General features: G+C 32.3%; 2 protein-coding genes across 2 annotated transcripts; both read left to right on the top strand.

The window, feature by feature from the left end:
- Positions 1-195: 195 nt before the first annotated feature.
- LOC121988428 (ubiquitin-like protein ATG12) lies at positions 196-4914 on the top strand. Its single transcript, XM_042541857.1, has 5 exons — positions 196-357; positions 459-517; positions 3491-3559; positions 3645-3707; positions 4610-4914. The coding sequence occupies exons 1-5, from the start codon at positions 324-326 to the stop codon at positions 4667-4669; spliced, it is 285 nt and encodes a 94-aa protein (XP_042397791.1). The 5' UTR covers positions 196-323; the 3' UTR covers positions 4670-4914.
- A 1712-nt stretch (positions 4915-6626) lies between these two features.
- On the top strand, positions 6627-11740 carry LOC121988412 (splicing factor YJU2-like). Its single transcript, XM_042541837.1, has 8 exons — positions 6627-7117; positions 8055-8204; positions 8307-8441; positions 8550-8615; positions 9361-9426; positions 9538-9636; positions 10267-10357; positions 11438-11740. Exons 1-8 carry the CDS (start codon positions 6920-6922, stop codon positions 11635-11637), a joined length of 1005 nt encoding a protein of 334 aa, XP_042397771.1. The 5' UTR covers positions 6627-6919; the 3' UTR covers positions 11638-11740.
- The last annotated feature ends 7867 nt before the right edge of the window (positions 11741-19607 follow it).

The raw sequence follows: 19607 nt of genomic DNA, 5'->3' as shown, positions 1-19607 counted from the left end.
GTTAAAATTAAAATTTTCATATTGCCAAGATTTTTTTTAGCGTTTATGATAATTTTTTTTCTAGAAGTATTTTTACATTTATTTTATTTTATTTATTTTTATCGTTATAATAATGCTCTAAAACTTCATGAATTAACAAAAAGTAAGAGATTTTGTTCCTTTTTTTCCATTAAACTTGCAGTTAAGGTGGAGAAAAGTCTAGGCTTTTTTTTTTTCCCTCTTACCGTCGGCTTGTGGTGATTTGAGCTCCATCTCGATTCTTAAAAACATTGCAGAGGAAGCGACGTTTCTTTTATTCTCCCCAGTCTTCCCTCTATCGATAGATGGCGGCTGATTCGCCCACGGCTGACCGAAAAGGTACGACGATGCGCAAGGTGGAATTGGACAAAACTCTTCCTCTCCTCGTGTATCGTTTCTCTCCTGCTTTCTGATTCCTCTCCTTCCGTACTCGATTGCAGTGGTTGTTCATCTGAGGGCGACTGGCGACGCTCCTATCCTTAAACAAGCCAAATTCAAGGTACCTGTTTTGACCTTCTTGCTTTTCCTTTGTTATACAGTCATCGAGAGAAGATCTTGTCAATTGAAAGATTTTCTTCTTTGATTATCTGAATATAGCCCAAACTAGGGAAGCAAAGTTACAGTGTGCTATTTTTGGGGTACGATATTCAGATCCTTCTCTCCTTCTCCGAGGTCCCTTTTTCAAAGATTTTCATTATCCCAACAATTTGGGATAATAAAGTCCTTTAGTTTAGGTTGTTCCATCATGATTTTTGCTTCTCAAAGCTTGCCGTAAATTTAAGTGGTTTTGTTTTGCTGTTCATGATGGAGCAGGGATAGCTTTTCTTATGGACTTAGTTACAGTTAGATTTTAGCCCATCTCAACTAAGAATTTCATATAATTCTTAAGTCACAAGTAGCCCAATTAATTTGCAGATTTCTCAACTATGTTGAGGCAATTGTATGTAATCTGAAATGTGATAGAACACAAATCTGAGTTCTTGGGGGTTAAGTGGATTCTGAGGTCCCATGGTAATTGCTGAAGAAGGCTTTTCTTGTTGCCTTGCCAATGTGCACCGAAGGTTATTTGCGGTCTACTATTGGCATTGTTTGTTTTATGTGGTACCTAGCTTGCCTACCAGGACAGAAGTCAACTACTATGATGCTGCATTGCTGTTAACAACTAAGGGTTTACTACTCCGAAGCTCAATACAAATGTTACCTTATTTTTGTCAGGATGTTATGCATAATTCCTTGCACAGGTTCCACATGCAGTTTTTCTTAAACATAAGGATTAGATTCATTGCGGGTATCATGGAATTTTAGCCGAATTTATGATGCAAATTGTAGATGATTTATACTAATTGAATTCTTTGAGCTCATTTACATACACTGGAGAATCAATTGGTTTGAATTATGAATTAGGTTCCAAGGTCTTAGAAACTGTTGAAAATTGAAATCATGTTTTTGCTGCTCTTTTTCCCCTTTCATATATACTAATTGTCTTTTTGTATGATAGACTACCTCGAAGAGTTAAACTGTTCTCCTATGAAAAGGTGCAAATATAGCAATAGTTTGCTTCAATACATTCTTTGGCAAGATTGGACATCATACAGCAAGTTGAGCACACAAACTTGGTGCTTTGCAAATGCCATTATGCCCGACAACCATAAGATTTAAGGATTTTCTCATCATAAAACATTGAACAGTCACAATGAAACCTAGCATATCTCACACGGTACATGATCAAGGTTAATTTTTGTGCTTGTGAATCCAATTGTGAGCATGGGTATACTATCCAGTTGTTCCTATTGTTGCCTGGAAATCATTGTTCTGTTCAAATCTCATCATGTTCACATTGTTTTCAAAACCAGCTGATCAAAATTGGACTCAGCCAATTTGAATCAGGATACATCACACCTGCTCTGGCTTTGTTTGAGCAATCAGATCCCAATCCAAAATATATTGCAAACTTCTTGTCTGTCCAATCATAAACAGAAGTATAAAATCAGAGCAATTTTTTTTTAAAAGAATCAGCTTAAGATGATCTATAATTGGATGGTACTTTTAAGGATTGACCAATCAAACCATTTATCTCCAATCTCAAGTGGATGGAGCAAAACAAATGGTAGAAGACTGGAGAATATGTGAGATGGTCAAAGATGGGAAATGAAACCCGTTGCTGCCAGACTATTGCAATTTCCATTATCTGATGCTTAACAGCTTGAATAAGAAGCCAACATAGCTTGAATAAGAAGCCAACATACAAGGATGATATAAGTTGTGGGCATGTTTTGAGAAATAGGAGCAATATTTCTCTTTTTTATTAATGGATTAAATTTCTGATAAAAGTAAGGGCAGTAAATAAGCTAAAATATTCATAGGTAAGATGTAGTGCATAATAAGCAAAAATTTGTATAACAAATAAATATTTAATTAAACAATTTAATTTCAATATTAATTATGATATATCCTGCATTGAGCTTAATGGAGGATAAGGTCGGTCCCAAATGGTTGAGACAAACACCACTTAATGATAAATCTTCAAATTTTGACTAATTAATCCGGGTGACCATTTTGACTAATTTAAAATCCCAAATTTTCAGAAAACTCATGCAATACCTCCCCTATATTTTCTTGATGTGAAAACCTTGTGATAGTTTTTTTTACATATGAAAACACATTTCACAACTAGTGAATAATACTTTGAAACCTTTGAAGTCCCAGTTTATTGTCAGGTGATGATCTAGAACTTACCAAACCAACTTCTAATCCTTTACTCAATTACCTACAACAAATCTGGAGGCAAACAGCAAAGAGTCAAAATAAAGATCATCGTGTGGGAATGCTACAAGTATGCAACCACTGTTAAATCTAAACATTATGTTTAATTATTAAGAAGTGCAAATAAAAACTTAAATTCATGCCACAACTAAGTTATATGCAGTATCAATATGATGATTAATGTGTTAAAGAACACTACTATAACCATGAGCAAGAAAAATCATTGTTTCAACATGCATTCACTTGAAATGGCACTCTATACTTGCTCAATAAGGGTAGACCCATATTTTACAACTTGACTTTGTTGTGTTCAACATTGACACCATACAAGAGTGAATAAAACCAGTATGTCTTGCTTGTGAAGACACCAACGGCTTTAAAAGTTTCAAGGTTTTATCAATGAGTCATGAGTGTTGGAATTTATTTAAACCTTCCGTTGTGTTGCTTTGTGATGTATTGTATTTTGGTATTTATGTTGTATGAATCTTCCACTGTGCTACTGTAAGTGTTTCCCTTGTTAGTTTTTCAATATGAAGTTTATAATTTACAACCAAAAAATATTATTAATTATTTAAGGTAAATACAAAAACTTGATTGGCTGTTAGTCATCATAGTATATAAGCAATGGTTGCCCATGTTCTTCACTGGTACTTAACATGAAGTGGAGAGGTAGGGAAAAAATCTAAAGCAAATTTCTTTTTCTTTGTAGATTTCCGGAAGCGACAAATTCTCAAAGGTCATTGAATTTCTCCGCCGACAACTTCACCGTGATACTTTGGTACCATGATTCTCTTTTCTCATACACTTGGCAGCTTATAATGTTGTTTGTGTTACCTTTCTAAAGATTATCTCATTTGTAACAGTTTGTATATATCAACAGTTCGTTTTCACCAAACCCAGATGAATTGGTGATTGATCTCTATAATGTAAGCATATTTCTTCTATCACATTATGCTGCTGATTTAGTTCCGTATTTGATTTTTTCAGAGCTTAACAAATAAAGACCCATCTTCTGATTGGAAATTTGATGCCATGCTTTAACTGTTTACTCGAGTTGTATCGCTTGTAGTTCCAACTCCCTGTCTCTTAGTTACAACAGAGTTTATGACAACAAAAACTTCTGCTGCAGGATTTTATATTAGAAATATGTCAAGTTGGGAAATTGTTTCCTTTATCACATCACAAAATAACCTGTTGCACAACTAAATGATTAGACTTTTTAGTAAGTACCTTTTTGTTTTGTTGTAATGAAGTAATTAACAAAATTGTTCTGGCCAAAAGGTATAGTTCTCACGCTCTTATGAACGATGTGGAAAATTAACATACATGGAATATGATGTTAATCATTTCATTATTTTACTCAAAAGGATTTTTACTTATTTATTTCCACATGTCATATGACTATAATGAAAGAACTCTATACAAAGAGCTTGACTCTTATACCAAACAGTTGGCTCAGGCAACTATATGAATGTAATACTTTAAGGTTGGCATTCCCATTAATCATTGACACATAATAGTGATAGTGTTACAAGAGCTTGCTATTCTAGCCACCAAGATCTTTCCCTCTCTTTTTCATTTCACTAGTGTGATAACGTTTTAAAAGTGTGTGAAAAAGAGTGGAGGATTTTGGTGGCTGGAATAGCAAGTTTTTATAACACTAAATTTTGTATGTATTGTGTTCATATAGTTGGGTGCAAGTATATCAAGATACTTCCTATTTGGAGAGCAAACTAAAAGTGTCCCTACTGCCCCTTGCAATTCGCATGTGGAACGTCAAGGTTTGAACTAATGGATACGTATTTCATGGTTGCCTTTGGGTTTGCAGAACTTTGGATTTGACGGTAAGCTAGTTGTTAACTATGCTTCTTCCATGGCATGGGGCTGAGCAAGATCTGCTGCTATATCAAGACAAGAAATGCTTAGTTTTAGCATCCCAAACTTGATGAAAAGATCGTTGGCAAATATTGTTTTAGAAGCTTGGGATTCTTGTAGTCTTGTGTCAGAATTGCGTTTTTTTTTTTTTTGGATATTTCTGTTTTCGATTTTATTCGTTATTTTAGCCTAATTTGTTTTGGTTGGTAACCTGGTAAATGTTGTCATAGTTTAAGTAAGTTTCATGATTTGTTAAAATGGGTAAATATATGGAATTGGCCACTCGTTCTTAAAATATCTTTATAATAAACAATTCGTTCTTGTTTAGTTTGCTCGGATCATTTGACTTGCTTGAAGACATAATTCTTCAAATCGTAACAGAAGTATTGTTGGAATGTAAATCATATTTGAAACAGTCATTTGTTTATTTCTATTTGTTTTCCACGTCTTCACTCAAACTTGGAATTTATACCGTTTGTTTTGACAGAAGTTTTTTTTTTAAAAAAAATAAATAGTAATAGGGTAATAAAATTTTAATTAATAAAAAAATAGAAATTTAGTGATTTTTGTTGTTGTTAATCTTCGAATTGATTAATCCTATCATAGAAGAGATCGATTTGATTTTATAGAAATTTGTTATTGATCATCAGAATAAATTCTAGAAGTACAGATGGATGGATTTCAGTAGACGGATCAACATCACAAGTAATTTAAATATCATAAGTGTAAGATATATTATGTGAGACATTTGAATAGTTGCATAGAAGTTCATTTTATCTTTTGTCGTTGCATTAAGTCTTAGGTGGTAAAAATTTAGGGTTTATTTTTTTATACCAAGTATTCAGATGATACAATCCACTTAATTGTCTCATATTCTTCGTATTCTACCGATCAAGTAAATTCAAGAAATGATTTCCTGAATTCAACTTAATTTCATAACTAGTTCAATTGTCATATGTGTACTCACTTATGAAAATTAAACCATAATTGTTTGAAAAATATACCTTGTTTTTTACCATCATATCCAACACGGATAGTAGATTAGTTAAATAATTATGAATTAGTGGGTTTTTAAAACTCAAGAATTCAACTTCCAAATTTGGATGCTGGGTTTAGCATAATTTTTTTTTTAAAAAAAAATTGTTTAGTAGCGATCGGACATGTGTTGGCTAACATCACTTTATTTTTAAATTTTTTAAAAAAATTATTTAAATTGGAGTTAATTATTATATATTAATTACTAAATTAATAATTTATTAAAAATTATTAAATTAATACTTTATTAAAAATTATTAAATTAAACTAATATATATATATATATATATATATATATATTATTAATAAATTAATTAATATGTATATTATAAATATATATTTGTGATAGTATATAAATGAATATTATAAATAATGATATTAAATAGAAAATGTAGATAATGATATGTGAATTAGTGGGACTCAATATAAAGTTTTTTTTTAAGTTTATGATTGTGAAGAGAGGTTTATAAGAGTTATGAATTTTTTTAGAATGATGTATCATAGTAGATTGCATAATGAAATTGGATTTATAGGTTAGAATTATGGTTACCCATAAATTAAGTTAACAAATTTAAATACATATCCATAAACATAAATTAAAATTAATAATTATAAATCAAGCTTATTTAAAAATGTGAAATATAGGCAATCAACCGAATAAGATTAAATTAAAAAGCTTAATAACATTAGAACAAATAAAGCTCAAGCCAATAAAACCAAGCTATTGCGTGAAGACGTAACGGAGAGAAATCACGGTTTGATTATTTGGTACCTGATGTGCCGAGGTTGAATTTAATGGAAAATTTTGAATTTGTAGGAATTAGTTGTATGTAAAAATTAAATATCTGTATTAACAAAATAATAATAATAAATAAATAAAATCAAGCTATTATTTACAATTTAAGTAGCTTCGACTTGTTTAATTCCTCCTAAACGCTCATAATCGGGGAAACCCTCTTTTGCAGCGCTAGTACTCTCGAGCCTAATCGCGGGCGTCCCATCTCCAACCAGATCTAGGGTTCGTCGCCGTCTCCAACCAGCTGTGATCAAGAAGTTCCCCCAGGTAGATTACGCAGCCTTTTGTGGGTTCATCTTCCGCACGCTCCAGGGTACTACGCGGCCGATCTCGTAGGGTTAGAAGTTCGTTTCTTCGCCCGTCGATCAATTGGAGCCAAAGATTCGCTGGCGTTGATTCCACTGCGAAGGAGAGGAGCCAAATCAAGCGAACATGGGGGAACGCAAGGTCTTGAACAAGTATTACCCGCCGGACTTCGATCCGGCCAAAATCCCTCGTCGGCGGCAGCTGAAAAATCAGCAAATGAAAGTTCGGATGATGCTTCCGATGAGCATTCGCTGCGGCACCTGTGGCACCTACATCTATAAGGGCACAAAGTTCAACTCACGAAAAGAGGACGTCATTGGAGAGGTGAGATGGTTTTCCCTTTAGCTCTTCTCGGCTATATCGCTTTTTCTTCTTTCTTTTTCCACAGTGGTAACTTTGGTTATGTTAATAATCAAATGAACATGAGATCTTGCAATGCTGATCCCCCAAAACTTAGTACGTATTTTGTTATTTTTTTTCTGTTTCCTAGATTTGACTCAGCTTTTGCCCTAGAAATGTCAGTTAATTTTGATCCAGATGCAAAATCTTAGACATTAGGAAATGACTTAAATTCCACGCTCAGATTACAGTGATACTCATTTTCTTCGATTTCCCCCCAGACACCATGATTTTGATGCCGGGACTTTGGGGGTCGTGTGTTATTTTGGATGTTAACGAATTTTTCTTCCACATGTAAGTTGTACCCTTTAGTGCCTTTTTGCAATGACAAAGTTCTATGGAATCAAAATTCTATTTATAATATTGGACCATATACCTGATAGTGTTTGGGAAACAAGAAGGTGAAATTTAGAATTCTATTATCAAAGAATTGGGATTTAGGATCCAATGACATCTGGGTGGTTATATTTTTGTGTTCTGAGATTTTCTGTAAACATGACTGTAATATGTTATAATACTAAACATTCTTATTGTATGATTTCAAACAGAATAAATGAAATTCTGATTCCTCACTCCATTTCAAACTTAAAATTTGCAATTATGATTTTTAGGGACCCTTTTCTTGACATGGAATTAAAATTATTTCTACAGGAATTGGTTTCGGACAAGTTGCTAGGCCTTTCTGTTCCACTATCAGCATTCAATTATCATTATATAGTTGAGCTGACCAATTTCCTTTGTTTGCCTGATTAGTTCAAGCCCGTCATTTTTGTTAAAATAAACTATCAGGCTCAGTAACTCTTCTGTTGTAAATTTGATTCCTGTGGGAAAATTAGCCGTCAATATATTTCATTCTTTGCAGACTTATTTGGGAATTCCAATATTTAGATTCTACATCAAGTGTACTAGATGCTCAGCTGAGATTACGTTCAAGACAGATCCTCAGAATTCTGACTACACAGTTGAATCTGGTGCTTCCCGTAATTTTGAGCCTTGGCGTGATGAAGAGGAGGTGAATGATTGCTTTCTTGCAACAGATTTTTGGCATTGCTTTTGGCTTATTAGTTTGTACTGTATTCTGTTGTTCAACTTTGTAATTTTATATTCTTACCAGGTTGTTGACAAAGAGAAGAGAAAAAGAGCTGAAGAAGAGATGGGTGATGCTATGAAATCCTTGGAGAATCGAGCTATAGATTCCAAACAAGATATGGACATACTTGCTGCACTCGAAGAGATGAGATCCATGAAGGTACTTAAACTTTTTCTTCATTTATGATTTATGGATGACATTTTGAAAATTAGCTTTTTCAGGAAACAAATGGAAGGTTGTCCTAACCACTTTTGTTCCATTGTGCAGTCTAGGCATGCAACTGTTAGTGTTGATTTGATGTTGGAAACGTTAAAACGGTCAGCATATGAAAAGGTAAATACTTTTATGATTGCTGTTTCTATCTCTCTCTTTTTTTTCTTTAGTTTGCTTCATGAAAGCATGCACATTTGTTTTTGGCGATATAATCTATCTCACTAAAAATTGAATCTGTATATAATGCATGTTTAATCATTATTTAAGACTCTGTCTCATGACATCGAGCACTGTTTTGGAAAACCCAAATCAGTGAAAGGATGTTGTATGGCATTATAATTTTACAAATATTAGCAACTTCCTATATTTGGTGAGATTTTCTCCCTTAAGGATGACATGCCACTCATATGATCACCTTCATGTTTATGCAGCAAGTAATAATTCCTATGAGATGAATAAAATTGTAAAACTAAATAGATTCTTCTACTTGCAGTTTAAAAAGAGTTCCATACAATAGAAAATTTCTTAGATGGTATGGTATGAAAAAATGATGTCGATTTTGTAAATGTATTCTGCTAACTGTGACATCCTATCTAGTAATGGTGAGTGAACTTAAGTCACAACTTGAAGATAGTAGATATTCACTGTGTGGCTATATTTTTATGCCCAGAATCTGCTAGAGTTCCTTAAAATTTCTATTAGTATATCTTTCTTAAAATATTTTGACATCATCTGGTATTTATCAGTATAAAGAATTGTATTATATTGGCAACTAATTGTAAGCTTATACTATGATTTTGAATCACATAAGTAATTGTCTTTTTTATTTCTTTTCTTTCTAAATAACCATCTTCTCCACTGACAGGAGAAAAAAATAATGGAAGAGCTTGATGAGGCAGATGAAGCACTCATTAAATCTATAACTTTCCATGTAAGTATCCAAGTATGGTTTCTATTTTGTTATTGCATTTGTAGTCACTATATGTTTTTTTTTCTAGGTGCTAAAGTTTTATAAAATCCATATGCCAAATTGCTATTATAGGGTTCAAAAGATTTTGTTCGAAGAATAGATGAGGAGGAGGATGAGGATGACATTGAGGAGCTAGGCAAGGCATCTTCTAGTCTAAGTGAAAGTTCAAAGGTATTTCATCATTGTGTTTATCACTTGTTGTTGTTCTCTTTGTGCTGTCAATGAAGGTTTCTAGCATACTCTTGCAATATTTTTGTTTTAGTGTTCTAGCCTTGGAAGCTTCAGTTGTAAATATGCAACTAGTATTCAGTGGTTGAGCTGGCACCAATATGATTTGTACTTCTTCATGTCATTCTGCATTCAGTCAGTTTCAACACTTGTATTCTTTTGTGGGATGGGAGATCGACAAACCATTTTGTGCCAATCTCCTTGTAGCTTGAATCTTGGCTTAGGAACTATAGAAGAGTGCCACAAACCTAAAATACATATAGGTGCACTCTGAGAATGTATGATAATGCTTTTTTTGCATTCCCAACTTGAGCAATGACTGACTCTAAGATAATTTCTTATATATATTTTATAAATAATTTACTTTGAACACCAGTCATTGTGTACTTATTATGCTGATTTTATAAGGTAGGTTTGACAACTTGGTGTTTGGGGTCTGTTATGATTTTATGACATATTCTAAATGATTGGTTTCCCCATTGCTGCGTCAGTAGTTAGAACCACATCACATTTGTTTGTAGTGTTTTATGATTGTGGTTTAAATTGAGGTTGAGCTCATGCTTATTTATGTAGGGGAAGATTACTTTGGAGCCTCTAGCGAAGATGGAAAAAGCAACAGATTCTCTAACCAAAAGTACTGTTGCTGATTATGCTAGAGATGGAGGTATGCTTTAACTACTAGTAAAAGTTTCAACTGGAAGTTCAACTTAAGAAGCTTCTTTGTTGCCATTTAAAGCACGCTATTTATAAATCAAACTCATAATTTGTTGAATAAAGAGGATCTTCCTTGTTGAATCGCTGGTAAATATATATAAAATCCAATATGAATATCATAAGATATGACCGACTAACTCCTTTCCTATGAGGCAAGGAAAGAAATAATGGTAGGGAAAGTGTAGATGTAACCCACCTTGATTCTCTCCTAGTTTCCCCTCTTTGAGAAAGCACAAATGAGGAATAAATCTATTTATCTTTTTCCAATGCACTTATTTTCTCCCTGCTCTTATTCTCTTCTCTATCCTTTGGTTCATAGGAAACACAACCTAAAGTTCCATTTGTTTCATAAAAAGCTGGTTTCAAAAAAATGATTTGTATATTTTTTTTGGTATTTGGCAAAAAGAGAATGCTCTAGTCTATAGGAAATGAATGTGCAAAAATGTAGCTCAACGTGTGGATAATGACTTTCCCTCTTGAAAATGCCATTTCTTGGGTCAACATGTGACATCATTCAACCTTACACATTTATTCTTCCTTAGGGAAAGCATTTTATGGAACCCCGTCCAAGTGCATATTCTAACTTTCCTGGTACTTCTCAGTTTTTTTTCAAAACTGTTGACTTTATGTCTGTATATGTTGAGATCTGAAATTGAAACTGAAGCTCTCGTTTTTTTGTTTTGGTTGTGTTCCATTGCCATCAACTGCCAGTAACATGTAGGTGAGCATTGTTTGTCGTGTTTTCTCTTGCAATTTTTTTTATCATCTTGCTTCTTCCTTGTTTCCTGAAAAAATATTGAAACAATTATTAGTGCAAGCTAAACCAGATATTTCAAATAAAAATTTGTTTGCATTAGCTATTGATATGAAAAAACTTCAGATTATGCTTTTTGTACTAGTTGCTGCAATTCTACAAAATCACCAGAGAGGATATTATTTCTTGCTGACATTTATGAATTCTTCTCGAGTGATTTTTTTATGTTTATGGGGTCTAATTATGATTCTTTTATCTCTGTTATGCGAAAACTAGGTGGATCTGTGAAACGAAAGTTTATAGTGAAACCCAGATCGACATTGGAGGTCACTAAGAAGCCTCAAATTGCAAGTGAAGATTCTGACCCATCAAATAACCACGGAGATGGTGGTGAAAAGCATGATACCAGGGGAACCCAGTCAACAAATGGACTTCAATCTCTCTTTCAAAACTACGGCAGTGATGACAGTGATTAATAGTTGCTTTCAAACTGGTTTATTCTTTTGACACTATACATATTTATACAAAATACATAGTAAGCTGTGTTTATTAAGCGTAAAGGATTTGTTTATTCTGTTATGTGTTGGCTAATGCCGTTTTTTTTTAAAAAAAATAATTTAAAATTAAGTTAATTATTAAATTAATAATTTATTAAAAATTATTAAATTAATATTTTTTAATAAATTAGTAATTTATTTAAAAATATTAAATTAATAATTTATTAAAAACATATTAAATAAAACTTATATATATTATTAATAAATTAATTAATATGTATATTATAAATATATATATTTGTGATAGCATATAAATTAATATTATATATAAAGATAGTAAATAGAAAATATAAATAATGATATGTGAATTAGTGAGACATAATATAAAATTATTTTTTGAGTTTAGGATTATAGGGAGAGGTTTATAAAAATTATGAATTTTTATTTTTGATGTGATAAAGATGAGGTGTGGTAGGTCCCATAAATAAAGTTGGATTAATAAATTCAAAATTACGGTTATCCATAAATATCCATAAACATAAATTAAAATTAATAATTATAACTAAATTAAAATTTATAATATCAAACTTATTTAAAAATGCGAAGTATAGGCAATCAACCGAATAATATTAAATTAAAAAAGCTTAATAACATTGGAACAAATAAAGCTAAAGCCAATAAAACCAAACTACATCTGGACCATTTTTTACCGTCTAGAGAATGCTTCCTTTACTTGTATTTGTAGAGATAGATGATTCTCACTTATTTTACGAATGAGAATTATTTATTTCTACTAATACATGTAAAAGGAGCATCCTCTGAATCGTAAAAGTGATCTAGAGGATCCAGACTGACCGACATGACACAATAGTGAAGATGTAACGAAGAGAAATCATGGTTCTATTATTTGATACATGATGTGCCGAGGTTGAATTTAATGGAAAATATTTAATGGGATGGTCGCAGACCGAAGTATCCATGGACGAAAAACAATTCACGATTGTTGATGAGTTGATTCAGTGTTAGATGATGTTATAGGACGGAGAAGACCGTACAAGTTGACAACTGACAACTTCTTGTAGGAATTAATTGTAGTCCCCATTGGGAAAATTGAAAAAATTTGCATGCAGTCTCCATTAGCAAACATAACTTTACATGCAGTCCCCATTTACACAAATCATTGTTTCCACTCCCTAATCAAATATACTTACCTAATTGACTATGATATTTTAAGTATAAAAAGTCTAAAAATGAATATAATTTCTCATAAATTCAGTACATTAAATTAGAATCCAGTATATTTTTTTTATCAAATTAAGGAAAAAAATTTTCCACAGCTCAATTGAATAGAAAATATACCAGATTTTCTTTAAATGGTACTCAATTTGATAGAAAATATACTAAATTTTCTTTAAATGATGTTGAATTTAGGAGAAATTATATTAAGTAGGAAAAAAGTCAAGCTCAATTTAATAGAAAATATACTCGATTTAGTTTAAAGTACTGAATTTAATAGGAATTATACTTATTTTTAGACTATTTATAACTAAAAAAAATGAGGGGCAATTTTAATAGAAAATATATTCGATTCTAATATAAAGTGTCGGCTTTAAGAGTAATTATATTCATTTTAGTATATTTTCTATCAAATTGAGCACGATTTTTTTTCCACCTCAATTGGATGAAAAATATACAAGATTTTTTTTTTTAATGATACTCAATTGGATAGAAAATATACTAGATTTTCGAATTATATTAAAACATGAAAAAAACTATGCTCAATTTAATAGAAAATATACATTCTAGTGTAAAGTGCTGACTTTATGAAGAATTATACTCATTTTTTTGGACATTTTGTAACTAAAAAAATCTGAGGGGCAATTATGTAAAAATATTTACATGAGAAAGTTGAAATAAATAAAACTTTACATGTAGTGAGTGGAAACAAAGTTTTCTATGAGTGGAAATTACATATAAAATTAAAATTGTGATTGGAAAATTTTCTCTACTTTACTTTTAATTTAATTGTATGTAAAAATTAAATATCTGTATGATAAAAATAATAATAATAAATAAATAAAACCAAGCTATTATTTGCAGTTTAAGTAGCTTCGGTGTGTTTAATTCCTAAACGCCCATAATCAAGGAAACCCTCTTTGCAGCCCTAGTCCTCTCGAGTTAATCGCGGGCGCCCCATCTCCAACCAGATCTAGGGTTCATCGCCGTCTCCAACCAGCTGTGCCACCCCGGTTGCGTCCCCAGCCGTGATCAAGAAGTTCCCCCAGGTAGATTACGGCAGGCTCTTTGTGGGTTCGTCTTCCGCACGCTCCAGCGTACTAGCTTACTGCGTGGGCTTCCTCCTTTCCGCAGGCAACAACAACTCGCGGTCGATCTCGTAGGTCAGAGGTTCGTCTTTTCTGAACCCACAAAGAGGCTGCCGAAAAAGGAGCATCCTTTGAACCGTAAAAGTGGTCCAGAGGATCTAGACTGACCGGCATGACACAACGGTGAAAATATAACGAAGAGAAATCACGGTTCGATTATTTGGTACATGATGTGCCGAGTTTGAATTTAATGGAAAATTTTTAATGGGATGGTCGCGGACCGAAGTATCCATGGACGAAAAACAATTCACGATTATTGATGAGTTGATTCAGTATTAGATGATGTTATAGGACGGAGAAGACCGTACAAGTCGACAACTGACAACTTCTTGTAGGAATTAATTGTAGTCCCCATTGGGAAAATTGGGAAAATTTGCATGCAGTCTCCATTAGCAAACATAACTTTACATGCAGTCCCATTTACACAAATCTTTGTTTCCACTCCCTAGTCAAATATACTTAACTAATTGCCTATGATATTTTAAGTATAAAAAGTCTAAAAATGAATATAATTTCTCTTAAATTCAGTACATTAAATTAGAGTCTAGTATATTTTTTATCAAATTGAGTAAAAAAATTTTCCACCTCAATTGAATAGAAAATATACCAATTTTTTTTTAAATGATACTCAATTTGATGGAAAATATACTAGATTTTCTTTAAATGATGCTGAATTTAGAAAAAATTATATTAAGTAGGAAAAAAGTCGAGCTCAATTTAATAGAAAATATACTCGATTTAGTTCAAAGTGTTGAATTTAATAGGAATTATACTTATTTTTAGACTATTTATAACTAAAAAAAATGAGGGGCAATTTTAATAGAAAATATATTCGATTCTAGTATAAAGTGTCGACTTTAAAAGGAATTATATTCATTTTAGTATATTTTCTATCAAATTGAGCATGATTTCTTTTCCACCGAAAAATATACTAGAAATTTCTTTTAAATGATACTCAATTGGATAAAAAATATACTAAATTTTCTTTAAATGAGGAATTATATTAAAATAGAAAAAAAAATTATGCTCAATTTAATAGAAAATATACATAGTGTAAAGTGCTGACTTTATGAGAAATTATACTAATTTTTTGGACATTTTGTAACTAAAAAAATCTGTGGGACAATTATATAACAATATTTACATGAGAAAGTTGAAACAAATAAAACTTTACATGTAGTGAGTGGAAACAAAGTTTTCTATGAGTGGAAATTACATATAAAATTAAAATTGTGATTGGAAAATTTTCTCTACTTTACTTTTAATTTAATTGTATGTAAAAATTAAATATCTGTATTATAATAATAATAATAAATAAATAAATAAAACCAAGCTATTATTTGCAGTTTAAGTAGCTTCGGTGTGTTTAATTCCTAAACGCCCGTAATCGGGGAAACCCTCTTTGCAGCCCTAGTCCTCTCGAGCTAACCGCGGGCGCCCCATCTCCAACCAGATCTAGGGTTGGTCGCCATCTCCAACCTGCTATGCCACCGCGGTTGCGTCCCCAGCCGTGATCAAGAAGTTCCCCCAGGTAGATTACGGCAGCCTCTTTGTGGGTTCGTCTTCCGCACGCTCCAGCGTACTAGATTACTACGTGGGCTTCCTCCTTTCCACAGGCAACAGCAACTCGCGGCCGATCTCGTAGGTTAGAAGTTCGTCTCTTCTGAACCCACAAAGAGGCTGCCGTAAAAAGAGCATCCTCTGAACCGTAAAATTGGTCCAGAGGATCTAGACTGACGGACATGACACAACAGTGAAGATATAACGAAGAGAAATCACGGTTCGATTATTTGGTACATGAAGTGCCAAGGTTGAATTTAATGGAAACTTTTTAATGGGATGGTCGCGGACCGAAGTATCCATGGATGAAAAACAATTCACGATTGTTGATGAGTTGATTCAGTATTAGATGATGTTATAGGACGGAGAAGACCGTACAAGTCGACAACTAACAACTTCTTGTAGGAATTAATTGTAGTCCCCAATGGGAAAATTTGCATGCAGTTTCCATTAGCAAACATAACTTTACATGCAGTCCCCATTTACACAAATCTTTGTTTCCACTCCCTAGTCAAATATACTTACCTAATTGCCTATGATATTTTAAGTATAAAAAGTCTAAAAATGAATATAATTTCTCTTAAATTCAATACATTAAATTAGAATCTAGTATATTTTTTAATCAAATTGAGTAAAAAATTTTTCCACCTCAATTGAATGAAAAATATACCAGATTTTCTTTAAATATTACATAATTTGATGGAAAATATACTAGATTTTCTTTAAATGATGCTGAATTTAGGAGATATTATATTAAGTAGGATAAAAGTCGAACTCAATTTAATAGAAAATATACTCGATTTAGTTTAAAGTGTTGAATTTAATAGGAATTATACTTATTTTTAGACTATTTATAACTAAAAAAAATGAGGGGCAATTTTAATAGAAAATATATTCGATTCTAGTATAAATTGCCGACTTTAAGAGGAATTATTTTCATTTTAGTATATTTTTTTATCAAATTGAGCATGATTTTTTTCCACCGAAAAATATACTAGATTTTTTTAAATGATACTCAATTGGATAGAAAATATACTAGATTTTCTTTAAATGAGGAATTATATTAAAATAGGGAAAAAAAAATTATGCTCAATTTAATAGAAAATATACATTCTAGTGTAAAGTGCTGACTTTATGAGAAATTATACTCATTTTTTAGACATTTTGTAACTAAAAAAAATCTGAGGGACAATTATATAACAATATTTACATGAGAAAGTTGAAACAAATAAAACTTTACATGTAGTGAGTGGAAACAAAGTTTTCTCTACTTTACATATAAAATTAAAATTGTGATTGGAAAATTTTCTCTACTTTACTTTTAATTTAATTGTATGTAAAAATTAAATATCTGTATTATAAAAATAATAATAATAAATAAATAAAACCAAGCTATTATTTGCAGTTTAAGTAGCTTCGGTTTGTTTAATTCCTAAACGCCCGTAATCGGGAAACCCTCTTTACAACCCTAGTCCTCTCGAGCTAATCGCGGGCGCCCCATCTCCAACCAGATCTAGGGTTCGTCGCCGTCTCCAACCAGCTGTGCCACCGCGGTTGTGTCCCCAGCCGTGATCAAGAAGTTCCCCCAGGTAGATTACGACAACCTCTTTGTGGGTTTGTCTTCCGCACGCTCCAGCGTACTAGCTTACTGCGTGGGCTTCCTCCTTTCCGTAGGCAACAGCAACTCGCGACCGATCTCGTAGGTTAGAAGTTCGTCGCTTCTGAACCCACAAAGAGGCTGCCGTAAAAGGAGCATGCATCCTCTGAATCGTAAAAGTGGTCCAGAGGATCTAGACTGACCGGCATGACACAACGGTGAAGATATAACGAAGAGAAATCACGGTTCGATTATTTGGTACATGATGTGCCGAGGTTTAATTTAATGGAAAATTTTAATGGGATGGTCGCGGACCGAAGTATCCATGGATGAAAAACAATTCACGATTGTTGATGAATTGATTCAGTATTAGATGATGTTATAGGACGGAGAAGACCGTACAAGTCGACAACTAACAACTTCTAGAAATTAATTGTAGTCCCCATTGGGAAAATTTGCATGCAGCCTCCATTAGCAAACATAACTTTACATGCATTCCCCATTTACACAAATCTTTGTTTCCACTCCCTAGTCAAATATACTTACCTAATTACCTATGATATTTTAAGTATAAAAAGTCTAAAAATGAATATAATTTCTCTTAAATTCAGTACATTAAATTAGAATCTAGTATATTTTTTATCAAATTGAGTAAAAAATTTTTCCACCTCAATTGAATATAAAATATACCAGATTTTCTTTAAATGATACTCAATTTGATGGAAAATATACTAGATTTTCTTTAAATGATGCTGAATTTAGGTGAAATTATATTAAATAGGAAAAAAGTCGAGCTCAATTTAATAGAAAATATACTCGATTTAGTTTAAAGTGCTGAATTTTATAGGAATTATACTTATTTTTAGACTATTTATAACTAAAAAAAATGAGGGGCAATTTTAATAGAAAATATATTCGATTCTAGTATAAAGTGCCGACTTGAGGAGGAATTATATTCATTTTAGTATATTTTCTATCAAATTGAGCACGATTTTTTTTCCACCGAAAAATATACTAGATTTTTTTTTAAATGATACTCAATTGGATAGAAAATATACTAGATTTTCTTTAAATGAGGAATTATATTAAAATAGGAAAAAAATTAAACTCAATTTAATAGAAAATATACATTCTAGTGTAAAGTGCGGACTTTATGAGAAATTATACTCATTTTTGGGACATTTTGTAACTAAAAAAATTTGAGGGGCAATTATATAACAATATTTACATGAGAAAGTTGAAACAAATAAAACTTTACATGTGATGAGTGGAAACAAAGTTTTCTATGAGTGAGAATTACATATAAAATTAAAATTGTGATTGGAAAATTTTCTCTACTTTACTTTTAATTTAATTGTATGTAAAAATTAAATATCTGTATTATAAAAATAATAATAATAAATAAATAAAACCAAGCTATTATTTGCAGTTTAAGTAGCTTCGGTTTGTTTAATTCCTAAACGCCCGTAATCGGGAAACCCTCTTTGCAGCCCTAGTACTCTCGACCTAATCGCGGGCGCCCCATCTCCAACCAGATCTAGGGTTCATCGCCGTCTCCAACCAGCTGTGGCACCGCGGTTGCGCGGTTGCGTCCCCAGCCGTGAACAAGAAGTTCCCCCAGGTAGATTACGGTAGCCTCTTTGTGGGTTCGTCTTTTGCACGCTCTAGCGTACTAGCTTACTGCGTGGGCTTCCTCCTTTCCGCAGGCAACAGCAACTCGCGGCCGATCTCGTAGGTTAGAAGTTCGTCTCTTCTGAACCCACAAAGAGGCTACCGTAAAAGGAGCATCCTTTGAACCGTAAAAGTGGTCCAGAGGATCTAGACTGACCGGCTTGACACAACAGTGAAGATATTGCGAAGAGAAATCACGGTTCAATTATTTGGTACATGATGTGCCGAGTTTGAATTTAATGGAAAATTTTTAATGGGATGGTCGCGGACCGAAGTATCCATGGATGAAAAACAATTCACGATTGTTGATGAGTTAATTCAGTATTAGATGATGTTATAGGACAGAGAAGACCGTACAAGTCGACAACTGACAACTTCTTGTAAGAATTAATTGTAGTCCCCATTGGGAAAATTGGGAAAATTTGCATGCAATCTCTATTAGCAAACATAACTTTACATGCAGTCTCCATTTACACAAATCTTTGTTTCCACTCCCTAGTCAAAAATACTTACCTAATTGCCTATGATATTTTAAGTATAAAAAGTCTAAAAATAAATATAATTTCTCTTAAATTCAGTACATTAAATTAGAATCTAGTATATTTTTTATCAAATTGAGTAAAAAAATTTTCCACCTCAATTGAATAGAAAATATACTAGATTTTCTTTAAATGATACTCAATTTGATGGAAAATATACTAGATTTTCTTTAAATGATACTGAATTTAGGAGAAATT

This window comes from Zingiber officinale, chromosome 1B (assembly GCF_018446385.1).
Source record: "Zingiber officinale cultivar Zhangliang chromosome 1B, Zo_v1.1, whole genome shotgun sequence".
NCBI lineage: Eukaryota > Viridiplantae > Streptophyta > Magnoliopsida > Zingiberales > Zingiberaceae > Zingiber > Zingiber officinale.
This window is presented reverse-complemented; position numbering and strand designations above follow the sequence as displayed.

Excerpts from the sequence above, each read along its gene's own strand:
- LOC121988428 (XM_042541857.1), top strand. The coding sequence starts at position 324 with ATGGCGGCTGATTCGCCCACGGCTGACCGAAAAG. Across the intron at positions 358-458 it reads GCCCACGGCTGACCGAAAAG|TGGTTGTTCATCTGAGGGCG; the intron begins GTACGACGATGC and ends ACTCGATTGCAG. Across the intron at positions 3,560-3,644 it reads AACTTCACCGTGATACTTTG|TTTGTATATATCAACAGTTC; the intron begins GTACCATGATTC and ends CATTTGTAACAG.
- LOC121988412 (XM_042541837.1), top strand. The coding sequence starts at position 6,920 with ATGGGGGAACGCAAGGTCTTGAACAAGTATTACCCGCCGGACTTCGAT. Across the intron at positions 8,616-9,360 it reads AACGGTCAGCATATGAAAAG|GAGAAAAAAATAATGGAAGA; the intron begins GTAAATACTTTT and ends CTCCACTGACAG. Across the intron at positions 9,427-9,537 it reads TTAAATCTATAACTTTCCAT|GGTTCAAAAGATTTTGTTCG; the intron begins GTAAGTATCCAA and ends TTGCTATTATAG.